The sequence below is a fragment of the Crotalus tigris genome, unplaced genomic scaffold (assembly GCF_016545835.1).
Source record: "Crotalus tigris isolate CLP2741 ecotype Arizona unplaced genomic scaffold, ASM1654583v1 scf7180000017601.7605149639:7615979, whole genome shotgun sequence".
In the NCBI taxonomy this organism is placed as follows: Eukaryota; Metazoa; Chordata; class Lepidosauria; order Squamata; family Viperidae; genus Crotalus; species Crotalus tigris.
Window position 1 is genome coordinate 1,520,184 of NW_024096505.1, and position 24,313 is coordinate 1,544,496.

Genomic DNA, 24,313 nt, shown 5'->3' on the forward strand with positions numbered 1-24,313 from the left:
TGTTGAGAAACTGGACTTGGAGCATGTCCACATTATCAGATTTTGTTAGGCAGAATTGGAAACAGATGTCCTGCAAGAACCAGGTCCCATGCCACAAAGAGCCTTATAAGTAATCCTTCCTTAACAATGGCAATTGGGACTGGAATATCTGTTGCCAATGCAATTGTAAAGCACAGCATTGCATGACCAAACTGCTTAGTGGCAATAGTTCTAGTAGTCCCTGGTTACCATCATTAAGTGAATTGCCACAGGTCGTTAAGCAAGGACCTCATGTGACCACAACTTCCAACTTCCTGCCATCTTCCTGAGAGATGTTGCTTGTGGGAAGCTAGGAGTGGAGGTCACAAATTATGATCACATGGCTGTGGGATATTACAAAGATCAGAAATCTACGCTGGATGCTGAGCACGCAGATCACAATTACATGACTGCAGGCGCACTGTAATGGCCAGAACTTTCAGAAAAAAGTTGTAAATTCCACTTGTTCAATGCCATTGTAAGTTTGAATAGTCGCTAAATGTGGTCATTAAACAAGGACCACTTATCTAGGAACAGTAACTACCAGTTCTCTGCAATTGCAGCTGGAAGCAAGCTGTTAACCAGTACATCTTAATAATATCCAGTTATAAATCTCTAGGCTAACGGGTGATGCTATGAAGATTATCTTTCAGCGTCTGGATGCAGTGTGGTCTGGATAGGGAAAAAAGAGGCTTTGGTTCAATCTGAGCAAGATCAAATGGTTGTGAGGGTTTTGGTTCCCTGATACTGGATGGGACTATATTCCCCTAGACAGATTTGGTGTGTAATTTGGTGGTGGTCTTGAACTCTCAGGTCTTACACAGAAGAGCCAGTGGTAGCCACGACCAGGAGAACTTTTGCACAAATCCATATTATGCATCAGTCCTGCTAGTTCCTAAACTGGGTGGCCCTGTTCATAGATACTCGTGTCCTGTTCACCTGCTGTATGGTGTACGTGGGTTGTCCTTCAAAACCACCTGAAAACTGCATTTGGTTCAGAATATACTATAATAGTACAAGTGGTTATAAGCCCACTTTGGGATGACCCTGCAACACTGCTGCTTTACAAGCTGAACTGGTTAGTTTCAGCACCTGTACTCTTGATATTTTTGACAGCTATGTTAATCAAAGAGGATTTGGTATAATCCTGTTATACCAGTTAATATCCAATATAGCAATCAGATTCTTAGTTCAAGCAATGAAAGTATGACTAGGTCATTTTGTTACCCAACCACCCCTCCCCCCAAAAGGATTGCAGTGCCTTGGATTGTGGTTGGCAAGAATTCTGATGCAAGACTGATAGTCACTCATCTAGATATTTCAGAGGAAAATCCACATAGATCAGACATGTCAAACAGGCGACGTCATGTGATGTCGCGCAACATATTGGGACTCTTTTGCCATTGCCAGCAATGGGGTGGGCGCAGCTTCTGCATGACGTGTCCAGCCCGTGGGCTGGCAGTTTGACACCCCTGACATAGATCATGGTGCTGTAGGTCACCCTTCCCAGCCTGACCCTCTTCAGATATATTGGATTACAGTTCCTATAGGCATGTCTGGGTGATCAAAGGCTTTATAATTCTAAATAGCATATTTTTTGTTATAATACATTGGTATACATTAGCTACTGTTTTAGTACTTACATTTACCTAGATGTATAAAAGTAAGATGGAATTACCAAGCAGAAGTAACTGAGTAACTAAGTAACAAGTGCTTACAGTGCTCATGAAAGTCCTAAAAAGTCTGCATCAATGTTTAGGCTCAGCCTGAGAAATAGATAATGCCACAAATACAGGAAAGCCTCTTGCAATAGCAGTTAGAGGAAATAAATTGATGACTTTCAAAAGTCCAGATTCCTCTTTCTCACCCTGCCCCCAATTTCCATTGGATATGTTATAAAATTAGGACTGATATTGTGTGAGGTGGTAGAAAGAAGTAGAGATTATTTACCAGCCTCCTGGGGTTATAGCCAACAGACCCTGGCAAGCATCCTGCTGGGGTGGGAGCTGCAGGCCTGAAAGAGATTGGATCAGATGAAAAGGCTTTGGGGCCAAATTTTTTCATGGGGAGCCAACAAAGCAGGGTTAGAAACAGATTGTTTTCTTCGCAAATAAGCAGCTGGGAGAATGGATCTTTGATGCTGGATTGCATTCCCCTAGTTGGTTTTTCTGCACCATTACTCCCCAAAAAGGTGGCCAAATAAATCGTGCGTTTTTTTTTTTAAAAAAGCATAAATATATGTGTTTGACCCGCAGATGCATTTCTGTGTGAAACTTTGGGTGTGTGTACGTGTGCGTTTCTTCTTAGATCTCTTTTTTGGGATGCCCAGTGGCCAAAGTTAAGCTGTTCCCCTTCAATTTGATAATAGCCTAGAGCAGCGGTTCTCAACCTGTGGGTCGCGACCCCATTTTGGGTCGAACGACCATTTCACAGGGGTCGCCAAACAACGCAGTCCGCCATTTTTTCTCTCCTTTTCCTTAGCTGTGCTACTCCATTTTATTCTATTGGCTTTTAAAAGCCAATAGAATAGACTCTCTTGAGTAGAGTCTAATTCTATTGGCTTTCAAAAGCCAAAAGGAATTGTCCAGGCTGTCTCTGCCCTGCTGAGCCCACCAAAAGCCCCAGTCTGCAAACGATGCTGCAAGTTGTCTGCAGCGAAGGCGAGCTGTCTGGAAGCTTCCACCCCTCCCTGCTGAGCAACTACTAAAAATGTAAGTAAAAGAGGGCCAGGGGTGGGAGGTGGGAGGCCGGCGGGCACAGGAAGGGTTGCTGGCACACGGGCCCGGAGGGTGCCTTACCTCCCTTGGGCTGGGCCAGCTGGTGGCCCAGCCGGTGGTCGCCCTGCACCATCGCTGCCCCTTGCCAGCTACGCCTCGGCCGGCGCAGGGGGTGGCACCATGCATGCGCGGCACTCCCGGGCAGGGAAAGTCCTCGACTTATGACTGGTTGGGTAGTCCTCGACTTATGACCGGTTGGGTAGTCTTTGACTTACGACTGGTTGGGTAGTCCTTGACTTACAACCGGTTGGGGTCGCGGCATTAAAAAGGTTGAGAATCACTGGCCTAGAGGGCCTCCAGCAGATATAAAGTGAAGAGAGGGAAGAAGGGTGCTATCATGTTTCCCCAAAAATAAGACCTATTCCGAAAATGACTCCTGCATTGATTTTTACACATGCGCCTAATATAAGCCCTATTCCCCAAATAAGTCCCAATTAAGAGCCTGCTTGGCTAGCCGCCCGTCCATTCTGTCTGGTTGTTTGTGGTGCTGCCTCCATGAGGTGAGGCAGGTGTGGGAGGGGATGGAGTTGCCCCACATGCTTACCTCAGGGCCCCTGCAGCCAAGCCTCCCACACCCTGACACCTGCCTTGCCTCGCCATGGTGGCACCAATAGCCCTGTCCAGCAGGAGCCTGTATGGCCGGTGGCAGCCCATTTCTTCTGTGGCCGATTGCCGTCACTCGCATGCGTTGCCCCCAGCCTCTGTTTTCTGGCAGAGGCCTTCAGAAAAGGAGCCATTGCAAACAGCTGATAAACTCTTGCAGAAAATTGAGAAATTTGGAGCAGTGGCTGGTCTGAAAATAAATAGGGAAAAGACTAAAGTAATAACAAAAAATCTAACAGACAAACAGAAAACGCAACTTACTAAAATGACAAATCTTCAAATAGTTAAAAAAGTTAAATATTTGGATATTTATTTAACGGAGAAATATACTGCACTAAAAGAAGATAATTATGAGAGATTAATGAAACAAATAAAAATGGACTTGAAAAGATGGGAAAATCTTCAATTATCACTTTTGGGAAGAATAGCGACTGTTAAGATGAACATTTTACCAAACCTAATTTTCTTATTTCAAACATTGCCTGTTAAACTTACTAAGAATTTTTTTGATGATTTAAATGCAATGATTCTAAGATTTATATGACAAAAAAAGAAAGCGAGAATCAAATGTACCGTATTTTCCAGCGTATAAGACAACTCGGCGTATAAGACGACCCCCGACTTCGGAGAAGATTTGCATGGTTAGAAAGTCGTCTTATACGCCGGAAAATACGGTATTTTCCGGCGTATAAGACAACTCGGCGTATAAGACGACCCCCGACTTCGGAGAAGATTTGCATGGTTTAGAAAGTCGTCTTATATGCTAGAAAATACGGTAAATTGTTACAAGAATCTAAGGATAGAGGGGGCTTTGGACTTCCAGATTGGAGACTTTATTATCAAGCAGCTATTCTGCTTTGGCTTAAAGAATGGATTGTATTGAGAAATAAAAGATTGCTTTATTTAGAGGGACATGATCTTCAGCTAGGTTGGCATGCTTTTATATGGTATGAGAAATCTAAAGCACATAAGTACTTTCAAAATCATGTGATAAGAAATGTACTACTTTCAGAATGGGAGAAAATTAAACATAAAATATACATGAAAATACCTGAGTGGCTTTCAACAATGGAAGCATTTGCTTATCCAAATCTGATTAATTATGACAAACTGGTTAGTTATAAAGATATTTTAAACAAAGAGGGAAAACTTAAGGACAGGCAAACTTTACGACTACAAGGTATTGACTTGACATGGTGGTCCTACTTGCAAATTCAAACAAGATACGAAAAAGATATAAAATCGACAGGTTTTTACAAAGAACAGACCCCATTGGATAAAATTTTGTTAAAAACAGATGAGAATTTGATTAGAAAACTCTATAAATTTCTTTTAAACTGGAAGATGGAAGAAGAACAAATGAAAGAAACAGTGATAGTATGGGCAAAGAACTTTGGATATTCTATAGATTTGGAAGATTGGCAAAAACTTTGGGATAAAAATGTTAAGCTTACAAAAGTGGTAGCATATAAAGAAAACTTATATAAGATGTTTTATACATGACATATGACACCAGTTTGCTTAGCGAAAATGTTTAAAAATGTTTTGGATATTTGCTGGAAATGTAAACAACAGCCAGGCATTTATTACCATGCCTGGTGGACATGCCCTATCGCTAAGAAATATTGGTCTAAGATCCATAGATGGTTGGAAAAGATGATGAAACTACAAATAGAATTTAAAACGGAATTGTTTTTGTTAGGAATATTAAGACCTAATTATGGCAAAGAGAATGACTACTTGATATTGCATGTTTTAACTGCTGCAAGGATAGTATTTGCCCAATTTTGGAAAAATGAGAATCTACCATCTGATCAGATTATTATTATCAAAATTTTAGAGTGTGCAGAAATGGATAGACTAACGTTAGAAATGAAAGAAGATGATTCAATTTATTTTATAACTTGAGAAAAATTTTATCAATGGTTAGAGACACGTTAGAACTTGACGGATTTAATATTTTAGAATAGATGACTGATTTTTAATCGAGTTCTAACTAACATTTTGATGATACGATTACTTTTCCTGATTTACTGATTTTCATTTGTTACTTTTGATTGTTAGGATTTTTTTTGAGATTTTATTAGTAGTGTTTACTTAATAGATTAACGTATTTGTTTACTAATTGTTTTTAATATGTTACAGTTTAAGCTTTGTTAAAAATGGTTGAATATGATATTTACTCATTATTATGATCCGGACAGTTGCTTGTTTGTTGAAATATGTGATTGTACCTATCCTTATTTTATCCTAATTCCTTATTTCCTTCCCCTCCCCCTTCTTTTACCCCTCCCTGTACTGTTCCTATTTTTCCTCACCTATATAAATTTAATAAAATTTTGTTTAAAAAAAAGAAAAGAAAAGGCCTCTGTAGCCAAGAATGGAACCCTGCACATCAACCTGAGGCTTGGTTCTTGACTGAAGGCCTCTGCCAGTGAAACGGAGGCCAGGGGCAACACATGCATCAACCTGGGGCTCCGTTCTTGATTGCAGAGGCTTTTCCTGAAGGCCTTTGGTGGTGAAACAGAAGCTGGGGGTGATACATGTGAGAGGCATTGAGCGGCCACAGAAGTGGGCTGGCGGCGGCCAGGTGGACTCCTGACTCATGGGGCTGTTGGTGCCGCCACTATGAGGCGAGACAGTGGAAAAAATAAGACATTCCCCCCCCCAAATAAGACCTAATGCCTCTTTTGGAGGCAAAAAAAATATAAGACCGGGTCTTATTTTGGGGAAAACACTATAGTAGCATAGCCTTCAGCGATCTACAATATCCTTCACAGATCTTTCTACATTTTAGCTATTGATCAAAACATTGCTCTGCAACAGACTTCCCTATGCTGGAATTACCCAGAATCAGGCTTGGCACTACCTTGTCTTTTTGAATCAAAATAATGTCACTTTTATCTTTCTCAAACTTTTAATAAACACTCTGTTTTTACAGCAAAGTAATTTTTAAATTAATCTCATTTCTGATATTATAGCTTGTATTAAACTTTTGCTGTTTAATTATTTGTCCAACCCATTGAAGTTTTATTGGATAAGACTGAAACTGATCTGAAAAGGGATTTAAAAGTGATAGGTTACAAGAATGGGAAAAGATGCTACACTGGACATACAAAGGAAACTGGCTGATGTTTTAAAAGTGATGTACAAATAACAAATCAACAGAATGACCTGGATAACTTTCCTATATTAGATTTACAACTTTCCTATATTAGATTTACAAATGAGACTTGTCAAAGCCTTTAGGAGTTGTATGGGAAGAGATTAAGAAAAATAGAAATCAACAGGACATTATTTGAAGAGATTAAACATCAAGATTGTTTTTAAAGTAAAAGGAAGGAATGTAAAGTTGGCTTATTTTTTTTAAGGTTAAAAGTAGATATGTTATCATCTCTGGTAACCCTTGAAAAGGACTTTTGTTGATTAGGGCTGAACAATGAAGCTTTGAGGATTTCTTTACACAGGTAGTCCTTGACTTGTAATCTTTTGTTTAGTGATTGAAGTTACAACAGCACTGAAAAAAGTGACTTACAAACCCTGCTCGCCCTTATCACCATCACAACATCTCCACAATCACATGATCAAAAGTCAGGAGCTTGGCAATTGGCATGTATTTTGGATGGTTGCAGCCTCCCAAAGTCACATAATCACCATTTGTGACTTTCCCAGCTGTCTTCTGTCAAGCAAAGTCTGTGTGAAACCAAATTTACTTAATGACTGCCTAGCTCACTTAACAAACACAGTTACTCGCTTAACAACTGTGGCAAAAAATAATGTAATTCACTGATCCACTTGCTTAACAATGGAAATCCTGGTCCCAACTGTGGTCGTAAGTTAAAGACTACTTGTAGATAATAGTTGGGATATGGGAAAAAAGATCATTAGTTGCATTGTAAGAGAAGTTACTAAAATTGTTTATACTTTGATGAAGGAGAAAGTCATTTATGCACATACTAACACACATTCTTTATATTTTTATTTTTTTCTTGTCTATTTTTCTTTTTTCCACATTCTATTTTTAGTTTGTATTAATTTTTATCTTTTTAATTGTAATTTTTAATAACATTACTATTTTAAAAAGTGCACTCATGATTTACCACAGTTCTGAGATTTCAGCTCTTTTCATTTGTTCTCATGAAGTGAAATGTACTGAGTGAGAAATAGATCTGTTTAAATCTAGTTTATGTGCATATAAATGCCTGTAAAGCTTATCTGTTAATTTTTTCTTGTATTTCAAACACCAGCAATTTTATGTCTTTCCCTCCCAGATGTTATCACAATAACCCTATATCTATATCCTTGTTTTTATTTTGAAACCTACATGGATTCTGAAATAAATTTCACAGGATTATGGAATGTGAAATCAAGCAGATTCAGAGTGTACCAGTCTGAGGAATATTGCTTTCTTAAATTTGTCCGGTACAGAATTACCTGAAACATTACCAACATAGCTCAGCATCTTGGAAATAATGAGACAGTAGCAAAGTTATTTTTAAATACTTTATTTTGTAAGAGTACATGGACATAATCTACCAGATTCAAAATAGTTTAGTCTAGTTATTTTATTGAGCCTTCCAAAGGCCAATAAAAGTTGCAGGCAAAAGTTACAGGTAAAAAAGAAGTATAATTTGTTGCTATGTATTTTTTTTAATTAAATTTGAGATTGTTCATGTTTATGTGCTTTAGTCATAATGACTATTGTTAGTCCTGTATCGTAATACAATTGATCTCTTGTTTCTCCCTCTCCTGCAGGCACAATGCCATCAGTCCCTGCCAAAACTGAAATGGATACAGTGACTTGCACTCATATTTCGGTTGACTGCATACCCAATGGAACCTTGGAGAAGGAATCTTGTAATTCAACAGAAAACGAGAGGAAATGGATCCGGCCTGATACCATCAGCAAGTGTACCTGGGAGCTTGGAAAATCTCCTTCTGAATCGCCCCATCACCATGCTACATTGTAAGTCAGTGGTTCTCAACCTTTCTAATGCCGTGACCCCATAATGCAGTTCCCCATGTTGTGGTGACCCCCAATCACTTATACATCACCGGTTGCCAGGGCTGTGTCCAAAGAAAAGGGGGGGAAAATGGCGGACAGCCTTGTTTGGCGACCCCCGTGAAATGGTCGTTCGACCCCAAATGGGGTCCCGACCCATAGGTTGAGAACCACTGTTGTAAGTGGTCGTTCAGTCAGTAGACGGGTGGAGGCAGGTGGCTTTTTGGAAGGTGGCTTTTATTGTAAGTTGGCTATTCAGTTTGATCCATTCTGATGTTAGTTGGGGATAATGAATTTAGGATTGTTCTCCAATAATATTGTATATCTTTTTCTGCTGTAGAACAAAGACGCCAAAAATTATGTCAGATATTCTCAAAAAAATTGGAGATACTCCCATGGTGCATATCAACAAGATTGGAAAGCTCTGTGGCCTCAAATGTGAACTCTGTGAGTATTTTTATAGTGATGATTATTTGGAATTGTAAACATAAACATTTGCATTCTTAACATCAGTATTATCAATAAGGGAGCCCTTAATTTAAAAGGACCAAATCAGTCAGGAATTTAGTAGACTTTGTGATTTTCTGTTATTTCTGAACTATGAGGCTATTTATGATATTATCATGTTTTAAGTGCAGCAGTTGGAAACTGACCTACAGTCACCTGATTCTCCAGTCTGCTATTGCTAGTGAGGCTTAAAACCCTAAATCATATAAGAACAATTTAAGACATTGCATGAGGTGCGTGTTGGATAGAAGGAAAACTTGGGAAAGAAGAAAGAGAAATAATGCCTTGGTAATACCACATTTGGAATACTGCATCCAGTTTTGGTCGCCACAATGTAAAAAAGATGTTGAGACTCTAAAGAGAGTACAGAGAAAAACAGCAAAGACTGGAAGCTAAAACATAAAGAACAGTTGCTGAAATTGGGCATGTCTAGTTTAATGAAAAGAAGGACTAGGGATGACATGATAGCAGTGTTCCAATATCTCAGGGGCCGCCACAAAGAAAAGGGAGTCAAGCTATTTTCCAAAGCACCTGAAGGCAGGACAAGAAGCAACGGATGGAAACTAATCAAGGAGAGAAGCAACCTAGAACTAAGGAGAAATTTTCTGACAGTTAGAACAATTAATCAGTGGAACAACCTGCCTCCAGAAGTGGTGAATGCTCCAACACTGGAAGTTTTTAAGAAGAGATTGGACAGCCATTTGTCTGAAATGGTATAGGGCTTCCTGCCGGAACAGGGGGTTGGACAACAAGACCTCCAAGGTCTCTTCCAACTCTGTTGTTCTGTTCTCGGTTTTTCAGAATGAAAATAGTTCTGTATATGTCTGGTTTGGGGTCTGAGCTTATAGAAGAGGATTGTCAGACTATGTAGTTGCTTATGGAAGGCACAAGATATTGGGCTAATCCAAATTCAGCTTCAGAATTAATTCATCAGAGGCTATTGTTTAGTCCAGACATGTCAAACACAAGGCCTAGGGACCGGATGCTGCCCGCGACGTGGTTTCACGTGGCCCGTGAAACCATCCTGGAAACGGTGAGGGAATGGCCCCCGCTGCCTTGGCCTCGGCCCAGGTTGGCCAGGAGCCAATCTACAATTTTGTGGTGGCCATCTATGCTGAAGCGCATTCAGCTCCACAAGGCTGTCTGGAAACAGCGAGGAACCAGCCCCTGCCGCATCGGCCCTGCTCTCTGGGTGCATGCTGGGGAGGTGTCCCCCTTTGTGAGGAATGAAGAAATGCATCATCGCCTGGAAGTGGTCCTGGTCCCACCCCCTTCTGCCAGAGACCCTGAAATCTGTCCCACTTCTGCCCAGGCCCCCACAGGCACCCTTGACATGAACGATGTAGAGCTGGTCATGCCCACCCAGTAGGCACACCCATTCCAACCATGCCCACCCAGTAGGCCACGCCCACCCTGACCACACCTCCCCCCCCGAGGACAACTGCAATGGTGATGCAGCCCTCAATGAAATTGAGTTTGACACCCCTGGTTTAGTCCAATATTCAGTTAGGATATGCATGCATATCTATGTACATGTAGATATCTGTGCAGATGTTCGGGTATATCTTTTCTTAGAATATGGATAGATGAAATGGCATTTGCCAAATCCCTTGCAGAAGGTTGATGGGCTTCTGTTTCTTGGTTCATCGGAAACAAATCCTACTTTAATTGTGGTATTCAGTGGCCAAATGCGAGTTTTTCAATGCTGGAGGAAGTGTGAAAGACCGAATCAGTTTACGAATGGTGGAAGATGCTGAAAGAGATGGGATTTTGAAGCCAGGAGATACCATTATTGAACCAACTTCAGGAAATACAGGTAAATACATCCATTTGATCTGTGATATAAAGAAATGAGTGGAATGGGGTGCACTTTTCTTCTGCTCCTGGCCTCGCCAAAAAATAAGATTAATTTTTAAAAATGGAAGGAAGTGACTGGAATACTGAAGTATTAAAAATGAATAATGCAAGTCTCCGTTCTAACAGAACTGAATACTAAACACCGTTGTATCAAGTTTTACAAATTCTCAGGAGGGGAATAATTGTTTTGCTTATCAGTTTTTAAACACTATACATTTCCAGTCTGCTAGATGATTAATGATTTGACTGAGCAAGTCCAACCATCCATTTGCGAAGGAATGGGGGAATGTTAAAGTGGTGCATACACAGTTTGGGATTATAATCCCATTTAGCCATGTAGGTAGATCAAGGATAGGTGGAAGGGTATGGAAAGTCTGCCTTATAGCTCAGCTGTCTCTTTCTATTTTTAGCATTATGGAACCTAGCTGGTTCATAATGGCAGGACATAAAGCAGCTCTGGAATAGAGGCTCTTAGGTCGTGTGTTTGGCAGCATTATCATACCTTGTTAGGATGGTGATTTTATTCATTAGTCTTTCTCCCTAACATACCATATTTAACTCAAACAGGGAGAGCTGCTACCAGTGCACAACTGGGAACAGGTAGAGCGATATCTTTCCAGAGGTTTTGTACCACATATCCCATTAGTATCTGCCAGAAGGATTAACAGGGAGTCTGGGAAATATATGGAGGATACTAGATGGTTTATTCTTGGCATACGCAATTCCGAGCTAGATCAATCAATAGTTGCTCGGTTTAAGCTAATTGCCTGGGTTAGGCTAGCTGCCTATATTTAAGTATAGAGTTTCAGAATATAAAACAAATGTATGGCTTTTTTAGTGACATTTTTCTTGGTTGCAGGAATTGGACTGGCCTTGGCAGCTGCAGTGAAAGGATACCGTTGTATCATTGTAATGCCAGAGAAAATGAGCATGGAAAAGGTCAGAGCTGTTTATCACTGACTGCTCAACACATGGCTGCATTAGTTGACTGAGGCACCCTAAGTCAGCAGTGCTGTCTGTGAGAAAGCTAGACTCAGCTTGCCATCTTAACATTTAATAAGGTTTTGCATGAGTTTTGTTAATGGAGCTAAAATATCCGATCCGACATTTGGTTTTGAATTGGCTCCAAGCCCATAACCACTTTAATATTCCAGTTGCATAAGCTTTCCTTGTGCACAGGCATAGACATTATGGCTAATTTTGATTGTTTTTCTTCAATAGGTGGATGTGCTACGTGCCCTTGGGGCTGAAATTGTGAGGACTCCAACAACTGCCAGATTTGATTCTCCAGAATCACATGTTGGAGTGGCATGGAGATTGAAAAATGAAATCCCCAACTCCCATATTCTGGATCAGGTAAAGTATTGAACATGAAAAATGCCTTCACCATGTAGAATAGTTTTTTTAATGTATTCATGCACTGCCAATATAAAGCAGAAAAAATGCTCGTATATTAAGAAATAGAATTAGAGGAAAAGGCACCTATGTTACAGGGAGCAGATAGTTTATGGTCTGAACTTGGATGGTGGAAACATGCTATCTTCTACTATCCATTGATTCTTTGTGTCTCTCCCTGTAGATCATCATAGGCCAATCACTGCTTAGATCATAACAAATTAATAGGGGTGAAACTGGTTGCTATTCACTTGTTCGACTGGTTTCAAGTGAACTTTTGTGCAACCTCTTTCTCTCAGATGGACTTTCTTTGTAGGATTTTAGCTATTAAAAAGGAGACACTCTTGGCAGATAAGGATCAGCAGAATAAGTAATCTTTTTTCCAATATACTGTAATACAACAATGCAGATATAAGGGGAGGGAAGGGGAAAAAAGGAGCGAGGAAGGAAGTAAGTTTGTGCTCTTGATAGTTGAGTTTAGAATGGTTTTCTTTTGATATTTAGTAAATTAATGTAAAAGCATTACTTTATTTTCTGTTTTCTGATGCACTGGTTTTCAATTTTTCCACCAGGAGGTTAATATAAATAATAAAACCTGCGCTCTCCCCCCCCCTCTCTTTACACAGTACCGCAATGCCAGCAACCCCTTGTCTCATTATGACACAACAGCAGAGGAGATTCTTCAGCAGTGTGAAGGTACATTATATGCTTTACAAACGCTTCTGTTCTAGAAATGGGAGCTTCTGGGAAATGGAAGCTATGTTAGGAGAGATGGATTAATATGACACAAGAGCGTTCAGTCCAACAGACAATTTACTTTTGCAAATAATTTGTGGGACTCGTCCAGTGGCCAGGTTACTTCCACACACAACTTGTTTTAAGAGGTGGAATAAATAGAGATGTAAAAAGAATGCACAAATCTTAGATCTGGACAATTGTTGAAATTCCTAGATTGTTTAAAACAGATTTAAGAACCATAGATTTTCCAAGGTAGAATATGTTCTGCAATCACAATAGCCCAAACCTGCAAAATAGTTTTCTAAAGCCTGTACTGTAAATTACCTGTACTGTGTGTGTGTGTGTGTGTGTGTGTGTACACACACACACATCTGTATAAGTCAACAAAAATCTATATCAAAGCAGCTTCTTGCTAATCATACACACACACAATCCACAAATCAAAGTTTTATCATCTTCCTTTCTCTGCTAAATATTATGAGTTTACCATGAAGAGAGGGCTTTTTTAAACCTCAACTAGCCTTTTTGGGCAATATTCAGTTGAGTACCTGTATAACTGTGCTTTGAACCTCAGACTAAGTACTCCCATGGTACAGGTGACATTTTTCTGGCAGCCTTTGTTTATGATCTTGCTTTGGGGCAAAGAGGAAGGCTGTTGCCTGAGAGTCCCATATTGGCATGGCCAATAGACCGGATTGGTTTTGTAGGTGGAGATGCCCCATTCATGCTACAGCTTTTTGGGGCCAGGAGATCTTTCCATTCTTGCCTATTTATTCTTAAAGTAGTACTTGTGGGCAGCAGGTTCAGTTGAAGCCTACTTAATGAGATAGTTGCAACAAGTGTACATGACAACAATATACAGAAGATGTATCTATGATACCCCTATTGCATGATCCAGACTGAAGAGATGGCAGAATACCAAAGAGTGCCGGAGAAGCTTTATAGCTCAACAAGAATTTGGGTTTGGTTTACATGAGATACTAAACCCCTTATTATAGCTTGGTATGTTGTATGAAACAGGAGCCTGAGTTTTTCATAGGCAGTGGCCAATTTAGAAAATACATCAGGCATTTTCTTTAAACATTACTAAAAACAGTGTGAGAACATGGGTTGGGTAAGCCATGCGTATCTTGAAATATGTGACTTTGGGGTGGTGTGTGTGTGTGTGTGGAGGCTCAGTATGTTTTGGAAAAATAATCCAGTTACAGCTGTTACTCAGTAACTATCTTGGTTAGTGACCGTTCGCAAATCAACAATAATAAACAGTAATAAAAAATTAAGTTCCCAGCCAATGCCTGCATTTACCACCAAATTTCCAGTGTCTACACCGGTACTTGTGGTTGCCAGATGAAGAGAGGATATGTTAATTCTGTTACTAACCGGAAACCAGCAGAGGGAGCACCTACACAATAAGTCCTATTTTGCTTCTATGTAAGACAGAGCAGAACAGTACTTTGAAAATAAGTCAGAAGAAGCACTTTGAACCTTACACAAGTGCCCAGAGACCTTTTTGAGGTTTCCATGTGAGCCTGAAAGAAGGTGTTGCTTTTTAAAAACTTGTCCTAGTGTTATTGAATGAATTCCTTAAGCAGCAGCATCTGTTTTCTCTGAGTCACTCAGCTTGAAAAATATCGGGCTCCTTTCATGACCAGCAGAGGGTTCTGCCTTCATGCATGGTCCAAAGCGCTTCTTCAAAATAAATTTTAAAGTGTGTCCACCTCTAATGTGAAGCAATTCTTAGATTATTTAAGTGAAACCTCATCTAGAATACTAATCTTAAATTTAGTACTTTAGGTATTGGGAAATTGTTTTAAACTTCATGTTGCAGTTTAAATTAAATAAGATGCATGGAGATGTTTAATAGATGAAAGGACAGAGACTCAAGTGTCTTTGAACAAATCCAAAATAAGGTTAGATGTGTCAGGGAAATGAGATAAATACAAGCTTCTTTTGCAAAAGAAATAGACCAAGAAATTAGAAGATGGATCTTTACAACTTATATTAGCAACTATAAGAACTTTCTAGAGTTTTGTAGCTAAAAGTGAAGAGTCTTATGACACCTTAAAGATAACCTAATATATTATTGCATAAGCTTTTGTGATCGTTATTCTATAAGATGCAAAGAATGCAGTCCTTGGAAAGAAATATTATACATCCCCTAAGCTGTTGCTGGACAGGCGGAGAGAAAAGAAAGAAATCATATAAGGAGAGGGAGAGTTCTGAGTAGGCAAAACATTCATTTTTTGCATTTAGAAGCTGATTATAAAATGCGATGCAATAAAAACGGACTGCTTTATCAATCAATGTTAATATAATTGCCACAATTTATATAAGCCATATTGAATAAAGTATGAGCAGAAAAAGAAGTAGGTCAGAATATGCTTATATAAAAAATTTTTCTAAAATATGAAATGCTCATCAACATCGATAGGCTGATAAAGCATGGATTGTAGTTAAGTGACACTATGTAGCTTCCAATGATAGCTTTCAGAATGTGAATGTTCTCAGAATGGGAACATGAGACATCCATTACTGTATCCTTTTTTTCAAAGTCACTGAAAAACCACCTGGGCTTAAATAAAAGCAAAGTAAATGTTCGTTATTGCTCATCTAGATAGAGCTTTTTCATATTTGTAAAATATTTATTTCTGCCTCTTCAATAGGTCAAGTAGACATGATTGTGGCTGGAGCTGGCACAGGAGGCACCATCACTGGTATTGCCCGAAAAATCAAGGAGAAATGCCCTGGATGCACAGTAAGTCCCAAACAAGAACATTGGGCTCACTGCTTAAGTTACTGATAGGGGTGTCTGTCTATATGTGTATACATATGTATATATGCCCTTGTAGATTACCTTATAGCAGGGGTTCTCAACCTTGGCAACTTTAAGACTTGTGGACTTCAACTCCCAGAATTCCTCAGCCAGCTTTGCTGGCTGAGGAATTCTGGGAGTTGAAGTCCACAAGTCTTAAAGTTGCCAAGGTTGAGAACCCCTGCCTTATAGGCACTATTACAAACTCTGCAAATGGCAGGTGATTCAAAAAAGGCATTTCCTTCTCCGTGCAAACTGTACAAGAGACAAATAAAATGTTTTATCCTGCTGATTACAAAAACAATTCCTCTAATGATTGAAATCATGTTTATTGAGATGGCTACTTTTTATAAACCTGAGTTCATTTGCTACATTTAGCCATGAGAGTGTGTCTGCAGAGTGTTTGGACTGCTTGTCTGCTCAGTTCATTCCTGTGATTACACTTATTCTTCAAGCACCAAAAGAAATACTATGAAATGTTATCACGTGACAGGACCTAATAGCTTTATAATTATATTAAATGAGCAAACAGACATTCCTGGTGTGATTTTTTTTAGTAATTTCTTTCTTTCCTTTGTCTCAACATTAGCTGCTGACATAGCACTATCCAATATGAACTTTCCCATTTATTGAGAGCAATACAGGTGGTTATGTTCACTTTTTGAGAAATAAAATCAGTGCAGAGAATGGGCCCAAATATTATGAAACAGAGTGTGGTGTCGCCCTCTCCCAATCCTCTCTTATATATAAAGTTTTGGCTGGTGTATTGATAAGAGCGGAGCGGGTTAATAAATTTCTGTATAAACTACTGCTCTCACATTCCAGGTAAACATTTAGAAAGAAAAAAAATGAACTAGAATTCCATAAAGGGTGGGAAAAATAAGTACCTAGGAAAATTTTTGAATAATAAAAAAAAAAGTCTTAGGAAGAAAAAGGAGCTCCTTCCACCATGTGTGTCTATACTAAAATTCACTGTGTCCCAGGATAATTTTCTGTTTTGGAAGCAAACAACCCAAGGAGTTGTACTTTCCTTACACATCCTTGCATGAAATATCTGTTTTGCCCTCTAAGATGATGAGTACACATATGCATTCTGCTTTAATTTCTTTTCTTAAATTAAAAAAAATAAGAAAAGCTATGCTTAATTTTGTGGGAAATTAAATTTGACCCAAGTAGGAAATTATTTCTTAGAACAATTATTTAAGAATTGTCCCGGATCATGGAATTATGCAAATATCAAATTAATAGGGGCAGTTGCTTTTTATTTATTTATGGTTCCAGATTGAAACATGGACTACTTATACAATACTTTTAAATGGAAGTACCAAAAGTTCCATTATTCAACTTAGACATTTCCCAAGGCATAACTGCAGAGGCACCAGTGATGCAGTAATGTTGATTTAGTCATGTCTGTGATTTTATTTAATTGTTTTTTCAATATCTGTCTATTTAAAATCAAAATACTATTTCAATAACAAATTGCTCTTTAGATTGTAGGTGTTGACCCTGAAGGATCTATCCTAGCGGAGCCTGAAAAATTAAACATAACTGACAAGACAGTTTATGAAGTGGAAGGCATTGGATACGATTTCATACCCACAGTTCTGGATAGATCGGTAAGGAAAGTTTCATATACATATTCTTTAGTGATGTGATTTTCAACCTTGGCAACCTTAAGATATATGGACTTCAATTCCCAGAATTCCACACCTCTTAAAATTGTCACAGTTGAGAAACATTGCTTTAGTGTGACCCTCATTGAAACCCTTTGGTTCTTAAGTGCAGGACTAATCTTTTTTTTCCTTCTTATTTCCTTCATCCAAACTTAGCCTTTAATCTTTGTGACAGTTTTGATATTCAAGCTTTATTTAGATTTCTGAACTTTTAACAGATTTGATCCTACTTTTGTCAATTTCTGAATTTTGGAAGACAAATTATTATTACAGAATTTTCCAATATTTATAACAGGACTTATTCATAGCAAAATACGACTCAGTTGCTCTTTCTTAAGAGCAGTCTGCTTGCTTTATATAGCTTGTGTAGTTTGGAAGACTTCCTGGAAGTGCATAGCACAGAAAGAAATGGAAGATTCAGAAAGATGTTGTGCAATGCTTAAAAGGGAATAGTTTGAAAATTCATGAGGTGCCTTATCTGACACAATAGAAAAACCCTGGACTACTGTATTTTAACTGTACTGTAATTTAATTGTATTATGGGATCCAGAGAATGTTTTTTTCCCTGAAATTTGTATCAGTGGATCCAAGAATTCACTGCTAAATCCATTTCTCCTTTCCATACATTTTCTGGCATATCTAATCAATTCTGGTCATCCCAAATGAGAATGAAGCAATAGCCACCAGCAGGTTTTCTACGTAATATCTTGCCTCCTGGGGTTGTGGATGCTCCATCACTGGAGGTTTTAAAAAATAGACTGGACAACCACTTGATCAGGATGGTATAAGATCTCCTTCCTTGAGCAAGGGGTTGGACTAGAAGACCTCTGAGGTCCCTTCCAGCCGTATGATTCTGTGTTCTAGTACCAATGGATGACTCATATGAAACAACAAGTCTAGAATAATGTTTATGTGCCCTTTCTTCTAGGTGGTAGACAAATGGTATAAGTGTAACGATGAGGAATCTTTTGCCTTCTCGCGCATGCTAATCAGAGAAGAAGGATTGCTTTGTGGTAAGCATAGTGTAATCTGTAGTCTAAACAATAGTAGAATTGTGGCAACATTTTTACTTTTGATATCAGTTGGGGGCATTCTACTTCCATACCAGACAGTTTTTATGAACAATGCAAACAATGAATGTGGAACTCATGGATTTTACTGACGTCTTTACTTCTGCAAATATGCATCATATGGTTTGAAGCCCTTCTTATAAGCAGAGATCTATAAAGTATGTAAAATGCTGCTTACACCAGTAGATCTCTTTGAGTCAGGAGGATTTAGTCAAAAACAATATTAGTCAGGGGTCCCCAACCCCCGGTGGGTGGACCAGTATCAGGCCGCAGCATGCCAGCAACTGGTCCGCACAAACAAGGAAAGCCCCATCCACAGGATGCAGGCAGCACACAAAATCACACCCCCTATGGTCTGTGGAAAAACCTCTCTCCACGTAACCGGTCCCTGGTGCCCAAAAGGTTGGGAACCTCTGATATTAGTGACTTCAGATATTAGAAGAATATATTATTTCACTAAGGAGGTCAGTTCACTAAAAGCCTCCTCTTTCTCTTCCCTAGGCCTTCCACTTTCAAAAGCCATTAGAAGTATCATAGTTACACTAGCCCTTTGTAATCTTCCACCGCCTCATGCAGCAAGTTATTCATGGAATACCCTTGACAATTGCCAGTAGTGACTGTTCCCTTTTTTATCTTTGCACCGTTGTTGCCTATAATTTGCAAACTCATGTCCTCATCTTGAGTACTTCATATAGCTCTTCTTGCCACATTTGAAAAATGATATAATACAACTGAAAAAAAGTACAGAAGAGGAAAACCAAAACAAGTAAGATGCTTGAGCATCATCTGTAGCTTAGAAAAAAGATGTCTGGGGGGACTCATGCATGGGATGGAGAAATTAGGGAGGCGTTGTAATCATTTTCTCCAAACACTAGGGTCAGGTTCCTTTAATGAAACTGATGGGATGATTTTGAATGGACAAAAGAAATCACTTTTTTATATAAGGCCTATTTAAACTGTGGAATTCTTTATTATTATGATGGTTGGTCACACAGTCACTCAGCTGTTTAGACTGGATTTGGCATTTTTATCTATCTAGCGAGTCCTTCCCAAGGAACTGGGCTAGGCAGACATTGTTTGATGGTTTGAAAGATATCATTTCAGGATATAAGCTCTTCCAAGTGAAACTGCCTTTTGCAATTGACTGGCGGTGATTTTGTCACTGTTGTTGGTGTTCAAGTGGTGCTCTAGATGTTTTGGGATTGCACTCAAGGCGCGTATTATTAGTGCTACTGTCTTTGCTTTCTTTTGCCCCAGTCATTCTAACTCTATTTGTAGGTCTTTGTATTTTGTGATTTTCTCAAGTTCTCTGCTGTCTCCAGGTACTGCCACATCCCAATGCACCATTGTTACTAATTTATCATGCCATTGTTTAGAGCAGAGATCTCCAACCCCGGTCCATGGACCGGTACCGGGCCGCGGCATGGCAGCAACCAGTCCACACAAACAAGCAAAGCCCCATCCGTGGGATGCAGGCAGCACACAAAATCATGCACTCTCCGGTCCATGGAAAAACCTTTCTCCACGGAACCGATCCCTGGTGCCCAAAAGGTTGGGGACCTCTGGTTTAGAGTCTGTGTGACTTTCTTGTAGCAGCTAACTAGATGGTCCACTATTTCTTCATCTTGTTTGCAGGATGGCATTTGTTGTCTCTTGCATATTATTATAACACAACAACGTGAAACCAGAGCTGCCAGTTCTTTAGCTAGTATTGGCCTTCAGTCACATCAAGTTCTTTTCAAGAACCTAGGATGTCATAATATATTGGCATAGAATATGTCTGGAACCAAGATGTGTGGCCTTTTCAATTGACCAGTGTTGTCAATGCACAGATTTCCTAAGTCCTGTCCAATTTTTTCAGGAGAAGAATATAGCTCTGCTTCTTACTTGTGAACACTTCAGAGGCATCTCCATGGCCAGTGTGTGAGAAAGAAAATGCTGGACTAAGATGGCCTGGACATTACATTCCTATGTTATTGAATAGTACCTGCTGTTGAAAGAACAATTTTTGATTACGACAGAACTTTTCTAAGAAACTGTTACAGTGCTTTAAACAAATTTTCAAAGTATGCTTAAATTAACTAATTAAGAGGCTTTGGCCTCACACTCTTTCTTTTTTCCTTCCTTTTCATGCTGTGCATTCCAATATACTTGAATTCTGATAATCTCCTGTGTCTTTTGACAGGTGGCAGCTCAGGTAGTGCCATGTCTGTTGCCGTCAAGGCAGCCCAAGAGCTAAAAGAAGGCCAGCGTTGTGTTGTCATCCTTCCCGACTCTGTCAGGAACTACATGTAGGTACCCTGCTTTGTATGCCTCTTCCTTCCCTACACTGATTACGATACGGCTGTCCAGCAATCCAAAGTCAAAGAGGAAATTGAAGGGCTACCTAAATTTATAGTTAGGGCAAGCCCTTGAGGCAAGGCCATCCATGAGGGGGAATCAAACTTTTAAGATGGCAATTGTGACTGACTGATCAAAGTCCTGTTCCTTTTTTTCTATGCATCACACATTAAAAATGACTAGGTTTTGATTGCACAGTCGCAGATATTATCTTGACTTTTTTGATCCCCCCCCTGTGAGAGCTGTGGGTTTGGCAGGACAGGTGAGACAGCTTCCTGTGCCTTCTAATGTGGCTGTTGCTTCTTCTTCATTTAGAGGTTGCTATTGCTTCATTCCACTCTGCAGTCTAAAATCTAGCTTTTCAACATCTCAGCCTAGATACTTTTGACTACAGCAGAAAAATAGCGGTAAAGGAAACAGTCCTGTAAAAAGATACTTTGACCTATGAGAGAACCAACCAATAAAGCTTTTCTGCTAGCTACATGTTTGAAATAAAGATACGTTAATCATTTTCTATGACATTGTATCTCACATTATCCTTATTGCTTGTTTACATTTAAATCACCTAAACTAATGTTTGTGACTTACTTTCTTGGTGGTTTTTAGGTCTAAGTTTTTAAGTGACAAATGGATGATCCAAAGAGGATTCATGAAAGAAGAGGATAATGATATTAAGAAGCCTTGGTGAGATGATAAGATCTGTCATAGTTTAATAAAATGTGTCACGTTTCCATAAGTTTTAAACCTAATTGAACCATCCTGTTGGCTTTTTTTTTCTTGCTTTCTCTGAGTACATTGGTATAATTTTTCTCTTCTCTCAGCCTGGATATGTGCATACCAGTTGGGTCTGAGAAAGTAGATTCTAACAAAGTGTTAATTTTTAAGCCAGAAGGCGCCTTTTAAAAATATTGATAGTTAATCCTTTCAAACAAGATGTAAATTCAAAAACAGTCATTCATTCGTGGATTCTTAATGACTGGTTCAGAGGTATACGTGTCTCCATTCCAGTTGTTAGAGGGCATGAGCAAGAAAATGCTGTCGTGAAAGTTCTTGATTGTAAACTTCCCCTGAGCATCTAAATGGCAACTGTGGGAACCAGATGGGTCTTTGGTCTGAACCAGGATTCAACTTACATTTGATGGATGCCAGGAAACATGCTTTCTTTGCCATGGTGCCCTCCTTGTGGTACATCCTTCCCTCCAAAATTAGATTAGCTCCATTCCTTTTGATATTCTGAAAGGCCTTCAAGTCCTGGTTATGTTATCAGGTCTGGAGCTCACGGGATGCTGGAGATTTGACGAGATGGCTTCTGTTGGGGAGATGGCCATTTTTATTCCTCTCGTTACCTTCAGTTTGTATCTTTGATTTTTATATTTGTTAATATGTAATTTTTACACTTTATAGCTGCAGCTTTTTGTGTTGTCATTTTATTTTATTGTTGTGCACCACCCCTAGTCACTTTTGGTGAGGTGGCAGCTATATAAATTTGATAAATAAATGCATAAATAAAATGAACTTTATCAGCATTTATATTTATTCCTTATTTAGAGAAGGAGATGGGCTTTGCTAAATGTAAGCATTGTGCAATACAAGCCTCTAATAGCAGGGGTCCTCAACCTTGGCAACTTTAAGACTTTAAGAAGTGTGTCGTGGGGTGCCCCAGGGCTCTGTTCTGGGCCCAGTGCTCTTCAACATCTTCATCAACGATCTGGACGAGGGGATAGATGGGGAACTCATCAAATTTGCAGACGACACTAAGCTGGCAGGAATAGTCAACACTCCAGAAGACAGGCTTAGGATACAGGAGGATCTGAACAGACTTGAACACTGGGCGCTATCTAACAAAATGAAATTCAATAGTGAAAAAAGCAAGGTTTTACTTTTAGGCAAGAAAAACCAAATGCACAGGTATAGTATGGGGGTACCTTGCTCAATAGTAGTAACTGTGAGCGGGATCTCGGAGTCCTAGTGGACAATCATTTAAATATGAGGCAACAATGTGCTGCAGCTGCCAAAAAGGCCAATACAGTGCTGGGCTGCATTAACAGAGGGATAGAATCAAGATCACGTGAAGTATTAATACCACTTTACAATGCCTTGGTAAGGCCACACTTGGAATGTAAAAAAGATGCTGAGACTCTAGAAAGAGTACAGAGAAGAGCAACAAAGATGATTAGGGGACTGGAGGCTAAAACATATAAGGAACGGTTGCTGGAATTGTTATGTCTAGTTTAACGAAGAGAAGGACGAGGGGAGACATGATAGCTGTGTTCCAATACAAAGAAGAGGGAGTCAAGCTATTCTCCAAAGCACCTGAGGGCAGGACAAGAAGCAACGGGTGGAAACTAACCAAAGAGAGAAGCAACCTAGAACTAAGGAGAAACTTCCTGACCGTTAGAACAATTAACCAGTGGAACAACCTGCCTCCAGAAGCGGTGAATGCTCCAACACTGGAAGTTTTTAAGAAGAAACTGGACAGCCATTTGTCCAAAATGGTATAGGGTTTCTGCCTAAGCAGGGGGTTGGACTAGATGACCTCCAAGATCCCTTTCAACTTTATCATTATTATTATTATTATTACTTGTGGACTTCAACTCCCAGAAGCTGGCTGGGGAATTCTGGGAGTTGAAGTCCACAAGTCTTAAAGTTGCCGAGGTTGAGGACCCCTGCTCTATAGGTAAGGGCACATTTGAGAATGTAGAAAACTTTTAAAAATATCGTTTTTATTTCTCTGTATTTCTTTCTTTAATGTCAGCAACAATAAGCTCTCTATACAAACTCTGCAATTTCCTGTTTGGCTCACAGTAGCGTTCCTCTCAGTGTTAATTGCTCTCAGTGTTTTGGTGATGGTGTACACAAAATGCAAATAGAAGGGATGCCTGAAGCATACATTCGGTCTAAATTACCTTTCCTGCAAGTCAGGCAGGGATTAGCTGCTGTATTTACTCTTGAATACACTATTCTGCTGTAATAATCTTTTCAGAAAAGCTTAAGTATGCAAAAATGCAATACAGTTTGTTCTTCAGTGCCTGAACCACTAGGATATTTGTTCATTTTCTAGGTGGTGGCACGTGAAAGTTCAGGAATTATGCCTGTCTGCCCCTCTAACTGTACTGCCAAGTGTTACCTGTGAAAAGACTATTGAAATACTCAGAGAGAAGGGATTTGACCAAGTACCAGTAGTGGATGAATCTGGGTATGTATAGTCTTCGATGTTTTCTTCCTTTGTTCCAAATAAATCCACTTTCTGAAGAGTGTAATGTTGGGAAATTATTTGTCTTATTTGGTTTTCTCGAGCAAAATCATGTCAGTCATGTGGGGTTGGTTGTACAAATTGCTGCGATATGGTTGAATGGCAAAAGTATTCAAAATAAATGTAGATGTTGCTCCTTCGGCTCTCTGCTGATTGAACTTGCATTCAGTTAGCAGAACGTAAGAATCCAACATGGGTGAAGGGTATAGAGCCCGATGCAGTGCACTTGGCACACATGAAATGGACTAAATCAGCTGAAGCAACAGAT

At 39.4% G+C, this 24,313-nt stretch overlaps 1 protein-coding gene across 2 annotated transcripts in view; it reads left to right on the forward strand.

Moving 5' to 3' along the window:
* Nucleotides 1–24,313, forward strand: part of LOC120319641 (cystathionine beta-synthase-like protein) — a 40,109-nt gene that overhangs the window by 9,506 nt on the left and 6,290 nt on the right. For both annotated transcript variants that reach the window (XM_039368727.1, XM_039368722.1), the window contains 12 exons: nt 8,154–8,364; nt 8,741–8,847; nt 10,589–10,723; nt 11,624–11,703; nt 11,986–12,120; nt 12,786–12,855; nt 15,561–15,652; nt 17,200–17,325; nt 18,311–18,395; nt 20,638–20,743; nt 21,399–21,476; nt 23,854–23,988. In XM_039368727.1, coding sequence (XP_039224661.1) covers nt 8,159–8,364; nt 8,741–8,847; nt 10,589–10,723; nt 11,624–11,703; nt 11,986–12,120; nt 12,786–12,855; nt 15,561–15,652; nt 17,200–17,325; nt 18,311–18,395; nt 20,638–20,743; nt 21,399–21,476; nt 23,854–23,988 — 1,355 coding nt within the window. In that variant the 5' untranslated portion in view covers nt 8,154–8,158. The remainder of the gene's footprint in view (nt 1–8,153; nt 8,365–8,740; nt 8,848–10,588; nt 10,724–11,623; nt 11,704–11,985; nt 12,121–12,785; nt 12,856–15,560; nt 15,653–17,199; nt 17,326–18,310; nt 18,396–20,637; nt 20,744–21,398; nt 21,477–23,853; nt 23,989–24,313) is intronic.